Source organism: Chiloscyllium plagiosum, unplaced genomic scaffold, assembly GCF_037043375.1.
Source record: "Chiloscyllium plagiosum isolate Xiang-an unplaced genomic scaffold, Cpla_swu_hap1 HiC_scaffold_53X, whole genome shotgun sequence".
In the NCBI taxonomy this organism is placed as follows: Eukaryota; Metazoa; Chordata; class Chondrichthyes; order Orectolobiformes; family Hemiscylliidae; genus Chiloscyllium; species Chiloscyllium plagiosum.
Window position 1 is genome coordinate 25,975,392 of NW_028270191.1, and position 17,168 is coordinate 25,992,559.

Genomic DNA, 17,168 nt, shown 5'->3' on the forward strand with positions numbered 1-17,168 from the left:
CATCCAAGGAGCAGGAGAATCGACGTTTCTGGCATGAGCCCTTCTTCAGGCTCATGCCCGAAACGTCGATTCTCCTGCTCCTTTGATGCTGCCTGACCTGCTGCGCTTTTCCAGCAACACATTTTCAGCTCTGATCTCCAGCATCTGCAGTCCTCACTTTCTCCTTTATGTAATGGCCAATTTGAGATGCTTTTTCCCTGGGACTTCTACCTGACATAGAATATATTTTGTAATTATTGTCTTGCCTTCATTGGTCAGTGCATTGAGTATAGAACAAAAGCAGAAATTGCTGAAAAAGCTCAGCGGATCTGGCAGCATCTGTGAAGAGAAATCAGTATTAATGTTCCGTATTTCTCCTCATATTCCACTTCAGGACCCTGCAACCACACAGGGTCATTTCCCCCCCTCCCCATATCCCAGTCCCAACCCTCCAATTCAGCACTGCCCTCCAGATCAGTCCATCACTCCCCACCCCCCCCCCCCCCCCACCTACCACCTTCTCCCCCACCTTCATCTACCTATTGCATTCTCAGCTACCTACCCCAAACCCCACCCCCTCCCATTTATCTCTTAGTCCAGACCCACAAGCCTTATTCCTGATGAAGAGCTTACGCCCAAAATGATGATTTTCCTGTTCCTCAAATGTTGCCTGGCCTGCTGTGCTCTTCCAGCACCACACTCTGGACTCTAATCTCCAGCATCTGCAGTCCTCACTTTCTCCTCTTTGCAGCAATAACCAAGGTCATTTTCCCAGGTAGAGAAGTATAGGGTTTGGGACATCATGTTGTGGCTATACTGGACATTGGTGAGGCCACTTTTGGAATACTGTGTTCAATTCTGGTCTCACAGCTATAGGAAAGGTGTTAGTAAACTTGAAAGGGTTCAGAAAAGATTTGCAAGAATGTTTTAGGGATTTGAGGGTTTGAGCTGTAGGGAGAGGCTGAATAGATTATTCTATTCCTTGCTTAGACCTTTGAGTACAGGACTTCATGTTGAGGTCATGCAGCATGTTGAGAGCCCTCTTCTGGAGTACTGTGTACAGTTCTGGTTGCCTGGTTATAGGAAGAATATTATTAAACTGAAGAAGGTTCAGAAAAGATTTACCAGGATGATGCGGGGAATGGAGGGTATGAGATATAAAAAATAGATTGGAAAAGCAGGACTTTTTTACTGGAGCATAGGAGGTTGAGGGATGACCTTATTATGGTTTATAAAATCATGAGATGCTTAGATGGGCGGCACGATGGCACAGTGGTTAGCACTTCTGCCTCACAGTGCCAGGGTCCCAGGTTCGATTCCAGCCTCAGGAGACTGCGTGTGTGGAGTTTGCACATTCTCCCCGTGTCTGCGTGGGTTTCCTCCGGGTGCTCCGGATTCCTCCCACAATCCAAAGATGTGCAGGTTAGGTGAATTGGTCATGCTAAATTGCCCATAGTGTCAGATACATTAGTCAGAGGGAAATGGGTCTGGTTGGGTTACTCTTCAGAGGGTCGGTTTCCACACTGTAGCAAATCTAATCTAATCATAAAGTGAATGACAGGGGTGTTTTCCCGAGGGTGGGGGAATTCAAAACTCAGGGGCATATTTTTAAAATTAGAATCATAGAGATGTACAGACCCTTTTGGTCCAACCCGTCCATGCTGACCAATTATCCCAACCCAATCTAGTCCCACCTGCCAGCACCTGGCCCATATCCCTCCAAACCCTTCCTATTCACATACCAATCCAAATGCCTCTTAAATGTTGCAATTGTACCAGCCTCCACCACATCCTCTGGCAATTAAAAATGACATGAGTGGCATTTTTTCTGACACAGACAGTTGTGTGAATTGAACTGCCAGAGGGAGTGGTGGATGCAGGTACAGTTACAATGTTTAAAAGACATTTGAATAAGTTCATGAATAGGAAATGTTTGGAGGGATAATGGCCGAGTGCAGGCAGGTGGGATTAGTTTAATTTGGGACCATGGTCAACATGAACTGGATGGAGCGAAGGATCTGTTTCCATGCTGTATGAGACTATGACTTTAGGCTGGGGCTTTTTTCCCTGGAGCATTGGAGGTTGAGGGTTGACCTTACAAAGGTTTATAAAATCATGAGGGACATGGATAGGGTGAATAGCCAAGATTTTTTCCCCAGGGTAGGGGAGACCAAAACTGGAAGGCTCAGGTTCAAGGTGAGAGGGGAAAGACTTAAAAGGGACCTAAAGGGCAACATTTTCACACAGAGGGTGGTGCGTGTATGGAATGAGCTGTCAGAGGAAGTGGTGGAGACTGGTACAATTACAACATTTAAAAGGCATCTGGATGGGTATATGAATATGAAGGATTTAGAGGGATGTGGGCCAACTGCTGGCAAATGGGACTAGATTTATTTAGGATATCTGGTTAGCATGGATGAGTTGGCTGAAGGGTCTGTATCCATGCTGTACAACTAAATGTCTTAGTCTATGACAATTGTGTCTATGACAATTGTCTTGTGCATGGAAGGTGCTGTACAGCAAGAAGATGAATTTTCTTGTAAATGTTGTAATTCAAGTTGAAACGTTTATAACGTTTGTTTGAGTATTTTACAAAAAAGTTTATTTTTGGAAACAAAGGAACAAGTCTGTATGTGAGTGCATGTTAAAGAGGCTAGAATCAGAAGAGCTACAGATTTGGAAGATGTTGTGAGGCTGGAAAAGGTTACAGACAGAGAAGGGTGCAAGCATTTGAAAGCACACGTGAATTTTAAGATTGAGGTCTTGCTGGACTAACTTGTTAATCTACTTCTGCAAGCACAGGGGAGAAGGATGAATGATGTGAATTTCATCCTTTTAAAAAGTTGTCCAGTCAAGATCCCAACATATTAAAAAGAAACATGCAAATTAGAAGCAGGCCCCTCAAATATGCTCTACTATTTAATAAGGCTGATCTGATTGTGGCTACAACTCCACATTTCAGCCTACCTGCTGTAGTCTTTAATCAGATTGGCTTGTTTAAAATTTCAGAAGGATTATACTCTCCCAAGGATCAATATCTACCTGCACTCTACAGGTGTTGCTGAGCAATCCAGACAGAAAGATATTGGACCTTCGGTTGAAAATGTGTGCAATGACAGCCAATGTCCAAAGGCTGCTTGAAAGCTGTCCGACATGGGGTTGGAACATTTTACAGACATTCCCCATTTGCTGCCTTAAAACGAGCATAATGTCCACTTCAGGCCCCAGCGTAAGCAGTGGCTGCCACAAAAGGATTAAAAAGATGAAGCAAAATTGCTTTAGTGTCAGATGAAGTAGAATTGCAACCATCAACACTTAACTGGTGCTTCCTTTCTTCCCTCATATTTACTATCAGCCCTTTGGTTTCCCCCATCTCCACCAGCTGTTTCAGTTTTGCCAGGACCAGATCTCTGTGTCCAAAGTCTGATATTGTCAGCTGTGACTGGAAGTGTCCCCACTGGGCAGTGACTCAATGCACTTGCATTTGCTACTTTGCCTTCCAGACAGCAATCCAACTTGTAATTATACTCACTTTGTATTAGAGTCCACCGCTGAATGTGGCCTGAAGCTATGGGCGGCACTGTCTTGTCGTCTAGCAGGGGTTTGTGGTTCATTATTACAAATTTACATCTGTAAAGGTATTGGTAGAACTTCCTGACTCCAAATATGATTGCCAAACCTACCTTCTGTATCTGGGCATATTTATGCTTTGCATTATCGTGCGCATCCAGGACTTCTGCTCGTGGGCGTTTCTCTCCATTGGGCCACCTATGAGCTAATAGATCCCAATGGCATATGGGGAAGCATTGCATGTCAATACCAGATCTTGCTTGGGATCACAGTACACCAACACCTTTGATGATGATAGCTGTTTCTTCATCGCTTCTCGGCCTTTTGGCTCGGAATATGTGTAGTTCCTGAGGACCAGAGGAAGAGATTCTGCTCGAGTGCTGTCGGTTCGACGCAGCGGACGTGTGCTGGCGGGGGAGAAACCACGGGGATCGTATTGCGAGTCGTCGGAGCGGCTGGAGACCATTGCTGGATTGTGATTGGACGTTGGAGGATCGTTTGGTTGTGCTGACCTGCTCTTGGTGGATCTTTATGCTGGCTTCGGCCGAACGCCAATTCAGGTACCAGCCAACCTCAGAGCTATGGCCTCAGCAGCCGCTCGCAGCCCTGGCCAGGGCATTCCCAACACAGTCAGGGTGACTGTGAAGAAGGTGGAGGAGCACACACCGGTCGATCGGACAGTGTTTGTGAAGAAGATTTTGCTGGAGTGCTGCGGGTTCGAAGCAGCGGATGTGTACTGCCTGTCAAAGGCTTTCTCTGGTGCAGGTTGATCAGGCAGGTGTCCAACCCTCTGTCCTGCATGTAGACAATTGTATCCCTGAGGAGTGCGAGACTCTCAGCGATCTTCCTGCCTGGCACAGCACAGGTTTGGTCAGGGTGAATCACCGACCCCAGAGCAGACCTGACCTGGTTGGCGATTACCTTTGACAGAATTTTGTAATCTGCATTCAATAGTGAGATTGGTCTCCAATTTTTGAGTTCCTCCCTCTCCCCCTTCCGCTTGTAGATGAGGGTGATGATGCCTTTCCTCATGGATTCACTCATGGTACCTGCCCGAAGCATACTGATATACACCTCCAGCAGGTCCTGGCCAATCAAGTCCCACAGAGCGGAATAGAGCTCGACCGGTAAGCCGTCGCTTCCGGGAGTTTTATTCTTTACGACGGACTCGAGGGCCTTGGTCAGCTTGTCCAGAGATAGCGGCTGGTCCAGCCTCTCCCGTGTTGTCGTCTAAGACCTCAGTGATAGAGGACAGGAACGACTGGGAGGCCGTGCTGTCGGTCGGCTTCGCGTCATTCAGACTGGCAGAGAAGGATTTACTGATCCTCATGACGTCAGCCTGAGATGACGTTATCGAGCCATCTTCTTCCTTCAAGCTGCTGAGCACGGAACTCTCTTTATGCACCTTCTGGAAGAAGAAACATGAGCACGTCTCGTCCTGCTCCATCAAGCGGACCCTGGACCGGAAGATTATCTTGGAGGCCTCCGAAGCGAAGAGCGAGGCTTGCTGGCCCTTCACCTCCTTGAGGTCCTCCGTGATATCCACCCCCATCGTCTGCAGCAGGAGCAGGTTCTGCATACATTCCTGGAGCTGGGACAGTTTTCCCCGCCTCTCTCTCGCCTCCTGAACACCTTTGAGGATGAAGAACCTCTTGATGTTCCCTTTTACTGTTTCCCACCAGTCCGCTGGAGACTCAAAGAGGGGCTTCACGGTTCTCCAACCTGCGTAGTCCCTCTTGAGCTCCTCCATGTTTCCCAGGGTCAACAGCTTTGTGTTCAACTTCCACGTTCCCTTACCAGCCCACTGCTCGTCTTGTAGGTGACAGTCGGCCAGCAGGAGGCAGTGGTCAGAGAAGAACACCATCACACAGGTATATGAGAGATGTTCTCTCCAAAATGGGCTTTGGGGAGGGAATCTGCAATTGGATCAGACTGCTCTACACCAACATTGTCAGTGCAGTCTCAATCAATGGGTGGGAATCAGATAGTTTCCCAGTCAGATCTGGAGTCAGGCAGGGCTGTCCTCTCTCTCCTGCCTTGTTTGTGTGATGCATAGAGCCATTTGCCAAGTCCATCAGGAAGGATGCGAGCCTGAGAGGGGTGACTATTCCTGGCAGCGGGGGCCTGCAGGTTAAGGCCTCCCTGTACATGGATGACGTCGTCGTTTTCTGCTCGGATCCGCTGTCCGTGCACAGACTCATGTGCATATGTGACCAGTTCGAACGGGCCTCGGGGGCCAAGGTAAACCGAGGCAAGAGCGAGGCCATGCTCTTTGGGAACTGGGCCGACCAATCCTCGATCCCCTTCACCGTCAGGACCGACCACCTGAAGGTGCTGGGTATTTGGTTCGGGGGGGCTGGGGCGTGCGCCAAGTCTTGGGAGGGGCATATCAGCAAAGTGAGGCAGAAACTGGGCAGATGGACGCTACGGTCGCTCTCCATCGCGGGAAAAAACCTGGTCATCAGGTGTGAGGCACTGTCATTGCTGTTATATGTGGCACAGGTCTGGCCTATTCCCAGAACCTGTGCCGCTGTAGTCACCCGGGCCATCTTCCAGTTCATATGGAGGTCAAAGATGGACCGGGTCCAAAGGGACTCGCTGTACAAAGATCAAGGCAACGGGGGAAAAAATACACCCAATGCCACCCTCACCCTGATGGCCACCTTTGTGTGTGGCTGCATCAAGCTGTGCGTGAATCCCCGGTACGCAAACACCAAGTGTCACTACGTACTGAGGTTCTACCTGTCCCCGGTGTTGCGAAGGATGGGCCTGGCCTCGCTGCCGCGGAACGCTCCGAGTAGTTGGACCGTTCCGTATCACCTGTCCTTCGTGGAGAAGTGTATGAAGAAAAACACCTTTGACCACAAGTCCATCAGGAAGTGGTCAGCACGTAGTGTCCTTGAGACCCTTCGGGAAAAGGAGAGGGCGGATCCTATCGAGCGGTTCCCTGAGCAGACTGTCAAAGCCATTTGGCAGAATGCCTCATCGCCAGAACTTCCCAACAAGCACCAAGACATGGCTTGGCTGGTGGTGAGAAGGGCTCTGCCTGTGAGATCCTTTATGCACGCCCGGACTCTCAGTTGCACCGCACGCTGCCCTCGAAGTGGCTGCGGGGGGGACGAGACTGTCACACACCTCCTTCTGGAATGTGCTTATGCAGGGGAAGTCTGGAGAGCAATGCAGTGGTGTTTGTCGAGGTTCGTCCCGAGCAGCGCCGTGACGCGGGACTCCGTGCTCTACGGCCTGTTCCCCGGGACGCACACCGAGACGAACATCAACTCGGTGAAGGACGCTGTCTGGGTGGTCCAAAACCTGCTGATCTTCCAGCTGAAGGAGTTGACCCCGACTAAGTGTTGCAGACTGGCACATTCCAAGGTCCAGGACTACGTGTTGAGGGATGCGCTGAAGCTTGGGGCAGCTGCCGCCAAGGCGCGGTGGGGAAAGACCACTGTGTAAAGTCTGCCTGCCTAACAAAGAACAGGGGGCCCATGCTGTCATTTGGGCTCTGCTGACGCCTCAGCTAATTATATGGGCATATGATTGAAAAATGTACAGACCTGTATAAAAATGATAAATTCTGATCTCTGTATGTACATGTTTACATAAGTATGGCATGACCAACTGTACAGACCATCAAATTATTTTATTAATAAAGTATATTTTTGAAAAAAAAAAGTTTCTTCATTTCCCTGAAAGTGGTGGCTTGACTACGTGGCCATTTTGAAGACTGATCCTTTAACAGTTGATGCAAAGGTGCCAGGATAGAGGCCAGATTATGTACTTTTCGTAATAATTCACCAGCCCAAGGAAAGTCTTAAGTGCCGGTAAAGACTTGGGAGCTGGGACACCTTTGATTACCCTCACTTTATCTTCTAATACGTGTAACCCGGTCTTGTCAGTTCTATAGTCACTTATGTGCCTGGAACACACATTTTTCCTTCTAAGGCATATGCCTGGGAGAAATGTCGAAGGATGACGTCCATGTTCTCTAAGTGCTCCTTATTGATCTTCCCAGTTATTAGCACGTCATTTAGATAAATAGCAACCTAGGGTAGACCTTGTAAAATATTCCCTATTGCCAGCTGGAAAATTGCACAGGCTGACAATATCCCAAATGACAGTCTTGTATATTGCTACAAACTCTAATGATTAACCCAAGAAGTAGCATACTTCTTGGAATTCTCATTTAACCACGATTATAAGTGCACATGGCTCATGAAGGACAGCACCCCCACCCAGCATCAGCTTTGTATATAAATCCTATGCAAGGAATTGGGTATTTATTCAGCTGTGAAAAGCTGCTTATCATTTTAAAAACCTCACAAAGGCAAACTGACCCATCAGGCTGCAAGATCGTTATGACCAGTGCTGTCCATTCCGCAAACTGGACTGGTTTGATGATTCATCTGCTTTCCAGCCTTCTGATTTCTGCCTCTACTTTTGCCCGTGGTGCAAAAAGCACTGGGCAGGTCTTGCAGAATGATGGAATTACTCTCTGGTCAACATGCCAGATGGCCTTGGGCTCCTTTGTTAGTCCCTAGGCTTTCCTGAAAAACCTCTGGGTAGTTAATTAGGACTTCACTCAGCCAGCCATTTTCTAATCAAAGAATGTGGAGCCAATCAAGCTGAATTTTTCTTAGTCAATTTCCCCCCACTGAGCTTGGACTCGAGCCTTTTACTACGATTAGTGGTAACTGAACCAGCTGCTTCCCATAAAAGACCGGAGTTGAAATTGTACCCTTAATCTGTAAAGGTTCCCTAGTATAGGTTCTCAGTCTAGCCGAGGGCTTATGCAAGGTTTAGAGTCAGAGCGAATTTTGCTAAGACTGGTTCTGCAATCACCAAAATGGCCACACTGGTATCAACCTCTATTTGAACTGGGTGACCATTGAACCAGACATTTATTTTGATTGGCTCTGATTTGGATGATGCTGAGCAATTTAACTATTCTCGACCTGACGTAGGTGGACTTTCTAGTGTGTACAGTCTCCTGGCTAATGGCCTATGAGTTCTGTTTAGGTCTAGTGGGACATTTTTGCTGTTATGAATCCACATACCGGCAGCAACTGCATTGGCATGCCGGCCCAAATCCTGAAGAAAACTTTAACCGTTTGGCCGAGGCTTGGCTTTGTTTTGGGGCTTTGCTGTGGGCTGGCCTCGAGTCCCTCTGTTCAGGATATGTCCTGAGTGAGGCTATGCAATTGCCTTCCCTCAAGTGGTATTCTCCATGGGTACATCCTTAATCCCACATTCCAAAATTGTCTCTCCCTGCAACTCATTAAGGGTTAGAGTAATAGAATCATAGAGATGTACAGCACAGAAACAGACCCTTTGGTCCAACTCGTCCATGCCGACCAGATATCCCAACCCAACCTAGTCCCATCTGCCAGCACCCGGCCCATATCCCTCCAAACCCTTCCTATTCATATACCCATCCAGATGCCTTTTAAATGTTGCAATTGTACCAGCCTCCAGCACTTCCTCTGGCAGCTCATTCCATACATGTACCACCTCTGAGTGAAAAAGTTGCCTCTTAGGTCCCTTTTATGTCTTTCCCCTCTCACCCTAAACTAATGCCCTCTAGTTCTGGACTCCCCCACCCCAGGGAAAGGACTTTGTCTATTTATCCTATCGATGCCCCTCATGATTTTGTAAACCTCGATAAGGTCACCCCCTCAGCCTCTGATGCTCCAAGGAAAACAGCCCCAGCCTATCCAACGCTGACAACATCCTTATAAATCTTTTCTGAACGCTTTCAAGTTTCAGAACATCTTTCCGATAGGAAGGAGACCAGAATTACACGCAATATTCCAGCAGTGGCCTGTACAGCCACAATATGACCTCCCAACTCCTGTACTCAATACTCTGACTTAATAAAGGAAAGCATACCAAACGCCTTCTTCACTATCCTATCTACCTGCGACTCTACTTTCAAGGAGCTATGAACCTGCATTCCAAGGTCTCTTTGTTCAGCAACACTTCCTAGGACCTTACTATTAAGTGTATAAGTCCTGCTAAAATTTGTTTTCCCAAAATGCAGCACCTTGCATTTATCTAAATTAAACTCCATCTACTACTTCTCAGCCCACTAACTCATCTGATCAAGATCCCGTTGTAATCTGAGGTTACCTTCTTCGCTGTCCACTACACCTCCAATTTTGGTGTCATCAGCAAACTTACTAACTATACCTCTTATGCTCACGTCCAAATCATTTATATAAATGATGAAAAGTAGTGGACCCAGCACCAATCCTTGTGGCACTCCACTGGTCACAGGCCTCCAGTCTGAAAAACAACCCTCCACCACCACCCTCTGTCTTCTATCTTTGAGCCAGTTCTGTATCGATATGGCAAGTTCTCCCTGTACTCCATGAGATCTAACCTTGCTCACCAGTCTCCCATGGGGAACCTTGTCGAGCGCCTTACTGAAGTCCATATAGATCACATCTACCACTCTGCCCTCATCAATCCTCTTTGTTACTTCTTCAAAAAACACATTCAGGTTTGTGAGACACGAGTTCCCATGCATAAAGCCATGTTGACTATCCCTAATCAGTCCTTGCCTTTCCAAATACATGTACATTCTATCCCTCAGGTTAAACCAAAGTCACATGCTTCTGCTAGTTGTCTTAACCTAATCAAAAATCCCAATAAGGATCCCCCTAATTCTTGACTTACTGAGTAAAAACAAATTATCAGAATTAGAGGAGGCTTGGGGTCATATTCCTTCACTAAATGGGTCAACTCTTGAAAGGTGTTAGTATATAATACCTCAGGGAAAGTTAAGCTCCTAATAACCAAAAACGTTGCAAGTCCACAAGCTGTCAGGAGAATTATTTGTTGCATTTCATCTGCCCCAATGTCAATTGTTTACATAATATAACGCATTCTTTCCACATACTGGGCCCAACATTTAACGGCAGGATCAAACGAATCATAGAGCTGTACAGTGCAGAACCAGACCCTTCAGTCCAACTCGTCCATGCTGACCAGATATCCTACATTAATCTAGTCCCATTTGACAGCATTTGGCCCATATCCCTCTGAACGTTTCCTGTTCATATACCATTCCAGATGCCTTTTAAAGGGTTGTAATTGCACCAGCCTCCACCACTTGCTTTGGCAGTTCATTCCATACATACACCACCCTCTGTGTGGAAAAGCTCCCCCTTAAGTCCCTTTTAAATCTTTCCCCTCTCACCTTAAACCTATGCCCTCTAGCTTTAGACACCTCTACCCTGGGGACAAGACCTGGTTATTCACCCTGTCCATGCTCTTCATGATTTTATACACTTCTATAAGGTCACCTCTTAGCCTCTAACACTCCAGAGAAAATAGCCCCAGCCTATTCAGCTTCTCCCGATAACTCAAACCCTCCAACTTCCTTGCAAATCTTTTCTGCACCTTTTCAAGTTTCACAGCATCCTTCCTATAGCAGGGAGACCAGAATTGAACACAGTATTCCAAAATTAGCCTAACCAATGTCCTGTATAGCCACAACATGACCTTCCAACCTCTATATTTAATGCACTGATCAATAAAGGCAAGCACACTAAACACCTCTTCCCTATCCTGTTGACCTGGGACTCCACTGTCAAGGAACTATGAACCTGCACTTCTAGGTCTCTTTTAAGTTTCCCAAATAATGGCATGCTGACTAAAACGCTTACCCCAACTCAAAGAGGACTGTTGTGAGTGAGTTTCTTCAGAAATGTGCTTTTTCTCTCATTGCCACTGAAATAGTTCCACAGTGGCAGATATCCCTCCACCAAGTCTCCCTTTATTTACATATGGGAAATCCTTGACACGGATCTAACATCCTTTGAGCCAGCTGCTAGAGTGAAGAGAACTTCTGACACTCCTGTTTATTCTTTTTTGGAGAGACAAAAAAGAAAACTCTCCTCCTCAGTCGGAAACACCAACAGCAGTAATAAGACATACTGACTATGTGATCCAGGCAGTTCAGAGGTCAGTCTCTTCTCCTCCGTAACAGAAAAGTAGAGAGTCCTTCACGCTCTGATCCAGCTCCCTCAGAGTGAACGGGATATCTGACACTCCTGTTTATTTTTTGAGAGAGAGCAGAGTCCTTCCCTTCACTCCACACTGATCCAGCTCCCTCAGGAGCCAGCTCTCAGAGTGAACAGAATCTCTGGCACTCGTGTTTTTTTTATGGTCTGACACATCTTTTTTTTTGTTTTCTTTTTATTACCCCCACACTACCACCTAACTGCGGTAGTGCTTATTTTTTCCCCAGCACCTATGTTGTGTGTTTGCAGGTGTGAGACACAGTGAAAGATGCAAGGTGCATGAATCTTTATTCAAATTTCCACCACCAGGAAGAAAGGAAACACCTGAGTGGCTAGTGACAAGCAGTGCCCTTCACATCAAAGGGCAATGCTGTGTGATCAAACAGTGAAGGGGAGGGCAGGAATTAAATCAAAATAGGGTTGGAGGGGGGGGCACTCCTGTTTATTTTTTTTTTTCCTTTTTCTGTTTTTCTTTTTTTTTCTTTTTTTCTCTTATACGTGTGAGACACAGTGAAAGACACAAAGTGCACAAATCTTTATTCAATTTCCACCACCAGGAAGATAGGAAAACACCCGGGTGGCCAGTGACAAGCACTGCCCTTCACATCAAGGGGCAATGCTGTGTGATCGAACAGTGAAGGGGAGGGCAGGAATTAAATCTAAATAGGGTTGGAGGGGGAGCACTCCTGTTTATTTATTTTTTTTTAAAGTGCGGTAGTGCTTATCTTTTTTCCCCCAGCACCCATGGTGTGTGTGTGCAGGTGTGAGACACAGTGGAAGACACAAAGTGCACCAATCTTTATTCAATTTCCACCACCAGGAAGATAGGAAAACACCCGGGTGGCCAGTGACAAGCACTGCCCTTCACATCAAGGGGCAATGCTGTGTGATCAAACAGTGAAGGGGAGGGCAGGAATTAAATCAAAATAGGGTTGGAGGGGGAGCACTCCTGTTTATATCTGTCAGTCAGGGGTGCCTGATTGGACCAGGTTAACAGCCCCAATCAGGGAACTCATATGTATTGAGGCCCACCTGTCTGGCCTTGTTACAAGTGACTACAATGGGTATATGAATATGAAGGATTTAAAGGGATTTGGGCCAAATGCTGGCAAATGGGACTAGATCAGATTGGGATGACTATTCGGCAGATGAGTTGGACTGCAAGGTTTGTTTCAGTGCTGTATGACTCTATGTTGGAAATGGTGATGGTAGCAAGAATGCTGCTGCAGGTATTTTTGAAATATACCTCATAAAGGAGAAAATGAAACACAAAAAAAAAGACTTGCATTTATAAAATGCTTTCCATATACTCAGGTCATTCCAAAGTACTTCACAGCCAATTACGTATACTTGAAGTGTAGTCACTGCTTTAATGTTGTAAATACAGCAGCTAAATTGCAGATCGTAACAGCTCACAAAGAGTGAGCATAATAGGTATAGTTAGTAAGTTTGCAGATGACACCAAAATTGGAGGAGTAGTGGACAGCGAAGAAGGTTACCTCAGATTACAATGGGATCTTGATCAGATGGGCCAATGAGCTGAGATGTGGCAGATAGAGTTTAATTTAGACTAATGTGAGGTGCAGCATTTTGGGAAAGCAAATCTTAGCAGGACTTATACACTTAATGGTAAGGTCTTGGGGAGTGTTGCTGAACAAAGAGACCATGGAGTGCAGGTTCATAGCTCCCTGAAAGTGGAGTTGCAGGTAGATAGGATAGTGAAGAAGGCGTTTGGTGTGCTTTCCTTTATTGAGTCAGAGTATTGAGTACAGGAGTTGCAAGGTCATGTTGTGGCTGTACAGGACATTGGACAGGCCACTGTTGGAATATTTCATGCAATTCTGGTCTCCTTCCTATCGGAAAGATGTTGTGAAACTTGAAAGGGTTCAGTAAAGATTTACAAGGATGTTGTCAGAGTTGGAGAATTTGAGCTATAGGGAGAGGTTGAATAGGCTAGGGCTGTTTTCCCTGGAGCGTTAGAGACTGAGGGGGTGACCTTATCAAGGTTTATAAAATCATGAGGGGCATGGATAGGATAAATAGACAAAGTCTTTTCCCTGAGGTGGAGGAGTCCAGAACTAGAGGGCATAGGTTTAGGGTGAGAGGGGAAAGATATAAACGAGACCTAAGGGGCAACTTTTTCACTCAGAGGGTGGTACGCGTATAGAATGAGCTGCCAGAGGAAGTGGTGGAGGCTAGTACAATTGCAACATTTAAAAGGCATCTGGATGGGTATATGAATAGGAAGGGCTTGGAGGGATATGGGCCAGGCTCTGGCAGGTGGGACTAGATTGGGTTGGGAAATCTGGTCGGCATTGATGAGTTGGACCGAAGGGTCTGTTTTTGTGCTGTACATCTCTAATACTCTGTGTTGATTGAATTGAATTTATTGTCATGTGTACCGAGGCTTGTCTCGCGAGCAATACAGGCAGATCACAGAGTTAAGTAGCATAAATAAGTAAATAATAGGTAAATAGCAGCAAAAACAAAAAACACAGGTACAGGCAAATGATAAGAGTTTGCGAGTCCTTTCAGTATTCTCACAACAGTAGGGTAGAAACTGTTGCAAAACCGGCTGGTGCGTGTGCTCAGGCTTCTGTACCTTCTCCCCGATGCTAGAGGTTGTAGAAAAACATTGCCAGGGTGGGATGGATCTTTGAGAATGCTGGCGGCCTTTCCTTGACAGAGGGCCTGGTAGATGGATTCTTTAGATGGGAGGTTGACCTTTGTGATTGTCTGGGCCGAGTTCACCACTCTCTGTGACCATCTCAGATCTTGAATGGTACAGTTGCCATACCAGGTAGTGATGGAAATGTGTTGCTGGAAAAGCGCAGCAGGTCAGGATGCTGCCTGACCTGCTGCGCTTTTCCAGCAACACATTCCCATCTCTGATCTCCAGCATCTGCAGACCTCACTTTCTCCAGAAGATACCAGGTAGTGACACATCCAGACAGAATGCTCTCAATAGTACATCTATAAAAGTTGGCAAGGGTATTTGCCGTCATGCCCAATTTCCTCAGCTGACTGAGGAAGAAGAGATGTTGTTGGGCCTTTGTAACCAGTGCGTCCACATGAGGAGTCCAAGAAAGCTTGTTGTGGATGACCACTCCCAGGAGCTTGACACTCTCCACTCTGTGCTGTTAATGTGTAGGGGGCGCTTCAGTAACATCCTGTCGAAAGTCAATAATGAGTTCCTTGGTTTTGCCGGCATTAAGAGCTGGGTTGTTCTCAGTGCACCATTTTTCCAGGTCTTCCACCTCCCGTCTGTAGTCTGTTTCGTCATTATCTGAGATTTGACCGACTATGATGGTGTTATCAGTGAACTTGTATATGGCATTAGTCTGGTATTTGGCGACGCAGTCATGGGTATACAGCAAGTACAGTAGGGGGCTGAGTACACACAACTGGGGGGCTCCCGTGTTGAGTTAGTGTGGATTCAAGGATAAGTGTTTCATGAGAACTCTCTATCTCTTTATATTAGTACCAAAGGATCTTTTATGCTCACCTGAGTGGGCAGATAGGGCATTGAAAGACAGCACCTTTGACACTGCAGAGTGCCAACCTAGATCATGCATTCATGTGAAGCTTAAATCCACAACCTCCTGACACAGGTGAGAGTACTGAGCCAAGACTGACTTTGCGCAGCAATCACCTTGAGAAGTTCAGATTACATTACATGTATTCCAAGTTGAAATTACAATATTTTATGTATTACAATTACATGCATTGTGACATTAGAAACTAGAATCCTGCTTGATTTTCCCCTCCCCATTGCAGGGAAGTGGCTAAGATCAGCTAAGACAGTTGCCATTACAGTTTTCGCATAATACACAGTAGCTCTCCAGTGATTTAGTGAGGAAATGCATCAAGGTACCATTTAGACCAAATGGTCCCAGGGTTGACCACAGCTTGTAGCCAGTTGTTCGACCTCAGATGGGAAATAGTGGGTCACAATTGACCTCACCAGCCGTAGGTTATGGAGGGAGGTGTCAGTCAGTTTCTCCCTTTGATCACTCTCCAGTAGACTGTGGTAGGAATAGATTTGGACAGTACATAAGGACGAGATTGAGCTTAGTTCCAAAACCTGCAGATTCAAACTGCTGATACACATGCATTAAGAATTGAGCTTCAACATTTTGTCCAGTCCAGAAGTGGGTAACTCAATAAAAACATTGCTAAATGTTCTCACAAAACTGGTTCACTTACAAATGTAAATGTACAACAGGTCTGTACTTGCACAACCTTTATATAAAGAAAATAAGGTATTTGGCCAGTTTTCCTCTTTCTCTGCCTGCCACTCCACAATTTTCTGCTCATTGAAACAAATAAGCAAAAGACGAGTGGGTTAACAAGTGCAGAAACAGCTGTCCTTTCTGGCATCCAACTTTGAAAATTACCCGATAACTGTTCTTGAAATGATATTATTTGGTAGTCATTCCAATGAAGGTGGTCACTAAGCAATTGACTGGCAAGGGTCACATATAATAACTTTCCACAGGATTTATTATCTTCGCATAAGATATGTCGCCATAATTTTTTATAATTTTAAACTTTCATTCTAACATATATTTTTTGTTAAATGTTGAGAAATATAATTGTGAGGTTTTGCTCTTAAATTATTCCCCCCACCCCAGATCTCTCTAGCACAGTAGATTGAGCGTCTTACTGTCTCTTTTGAGCCAATGGTGAGGCAGCGTGTTGGTCAGTGAGGTAAAAGAGTAAAGCGGCTTCCTATTGGATAGGTGGTGAGCGGGTTAGAAGCCTGGCAAGATGGCGGACAGAGCGGCGGTGGATATCAGCAAATTGAAGGTAAAGGGAGTTTAGTTTAGTATAATCATAAATCATATGTAGGTAATGTGTTCGCGGTCAGACTGGAGATTTTATGATTTAGTGACGGTTACGTGCTTCAGTTTTTCTGTTCTCATTTTCCTCGGGCGACCCACAAAGTGGATTATGTTTTCTCTCCTTTTTGAAGGTGGGGTTGGTTTTTTCCCCCCTGATAGTCTAAAATTCTGCGATCATTTTAGGCGGCATACTTAGATGGGATGTGCTTCGAGTGCCAAATTGAAAGGAAGCAAATAAGTTTCCGTAATGGACGAATCGCTAAATGCACCGCCCATGGAAGTCACGGGCCACATTGAAGTAGGCAACCGTCCCTCTCCACTATGCTATGTTGTTTGGTCTAAGCTAGGTCTCTTTGCTGTGTACTACAGATATTTCAAATGGATTACCATTCCCTGAACGTCAGAGCAAGTGGGCGAAACATTGATGAGGAAAGTTGTCATTTCTTCTGTAAATAGGGGAATCGTATAAGAGATAACTTGTACAAGTCGTTGGTTGATCCACTGCTAAAGTTGGGTTTTGGGTGCTCAGAGTGCACGTTGAAGCGACAATTCTGTAGATTCGCCCTAATATAGAAGTTTGGAAAGTTATAAAGTGGGACTGAGAAATTGGAGCAAATAATTCGAAAGTTTTATTTTAAGTTAACAAGGGGTTCCAGTGTTATGAATCAGGAAAGACTATCCCATGGTTGTAGAGTTGATGGATTGTCAGTTTTAAAATCTGTAGGGAGGAGGGTGCTGGGATTAGATT

At 45.8% G+C, this 17,168-nt stretch overlaps 2 protein-coding genes across 2 annotated transcripts in view; both read left to right on the forward strand.

Moving 5' to 3' along the window:
• The window catches only part of pan2 (poly(A) specific ribonuclease subunit PAN2), a 140,720-nt gene extending 124,379 nt beyond the window's left edge, over positions 1-16,341 (forward strand). Inside the window, exon 26 of the mRNA XM_087985657.1 lies at positions 16,211-16,341. Within this exon, the coding sequence (XP_087841783.1) occupies positions 16,211-16,233 (23 nt within the window). The 3' untranslated portion in view covers positions 16,234-16,341. The remainder of the gene's footprint in view (positions 1-16,210) is intronic.
• The window catches only part of sarnp (SAP domain containing ribonucleoprotein), a 34,131-nt gene continuing 33,211 nt past the window's right edge, over positions 16,249-17,168 (forward strand). The window contains exon 1 of the mRNA XM_043681692.2: positions 16,249-16,385. Coding sequence (XP_043537627.1) covers positions 16,347-16,385 — 39 coding nt within the window. The 5' untranslated portion in view covers positions 16,249-16,346. The remainder of the gene's footprint in view (positions 16,386-17,168) is intronic.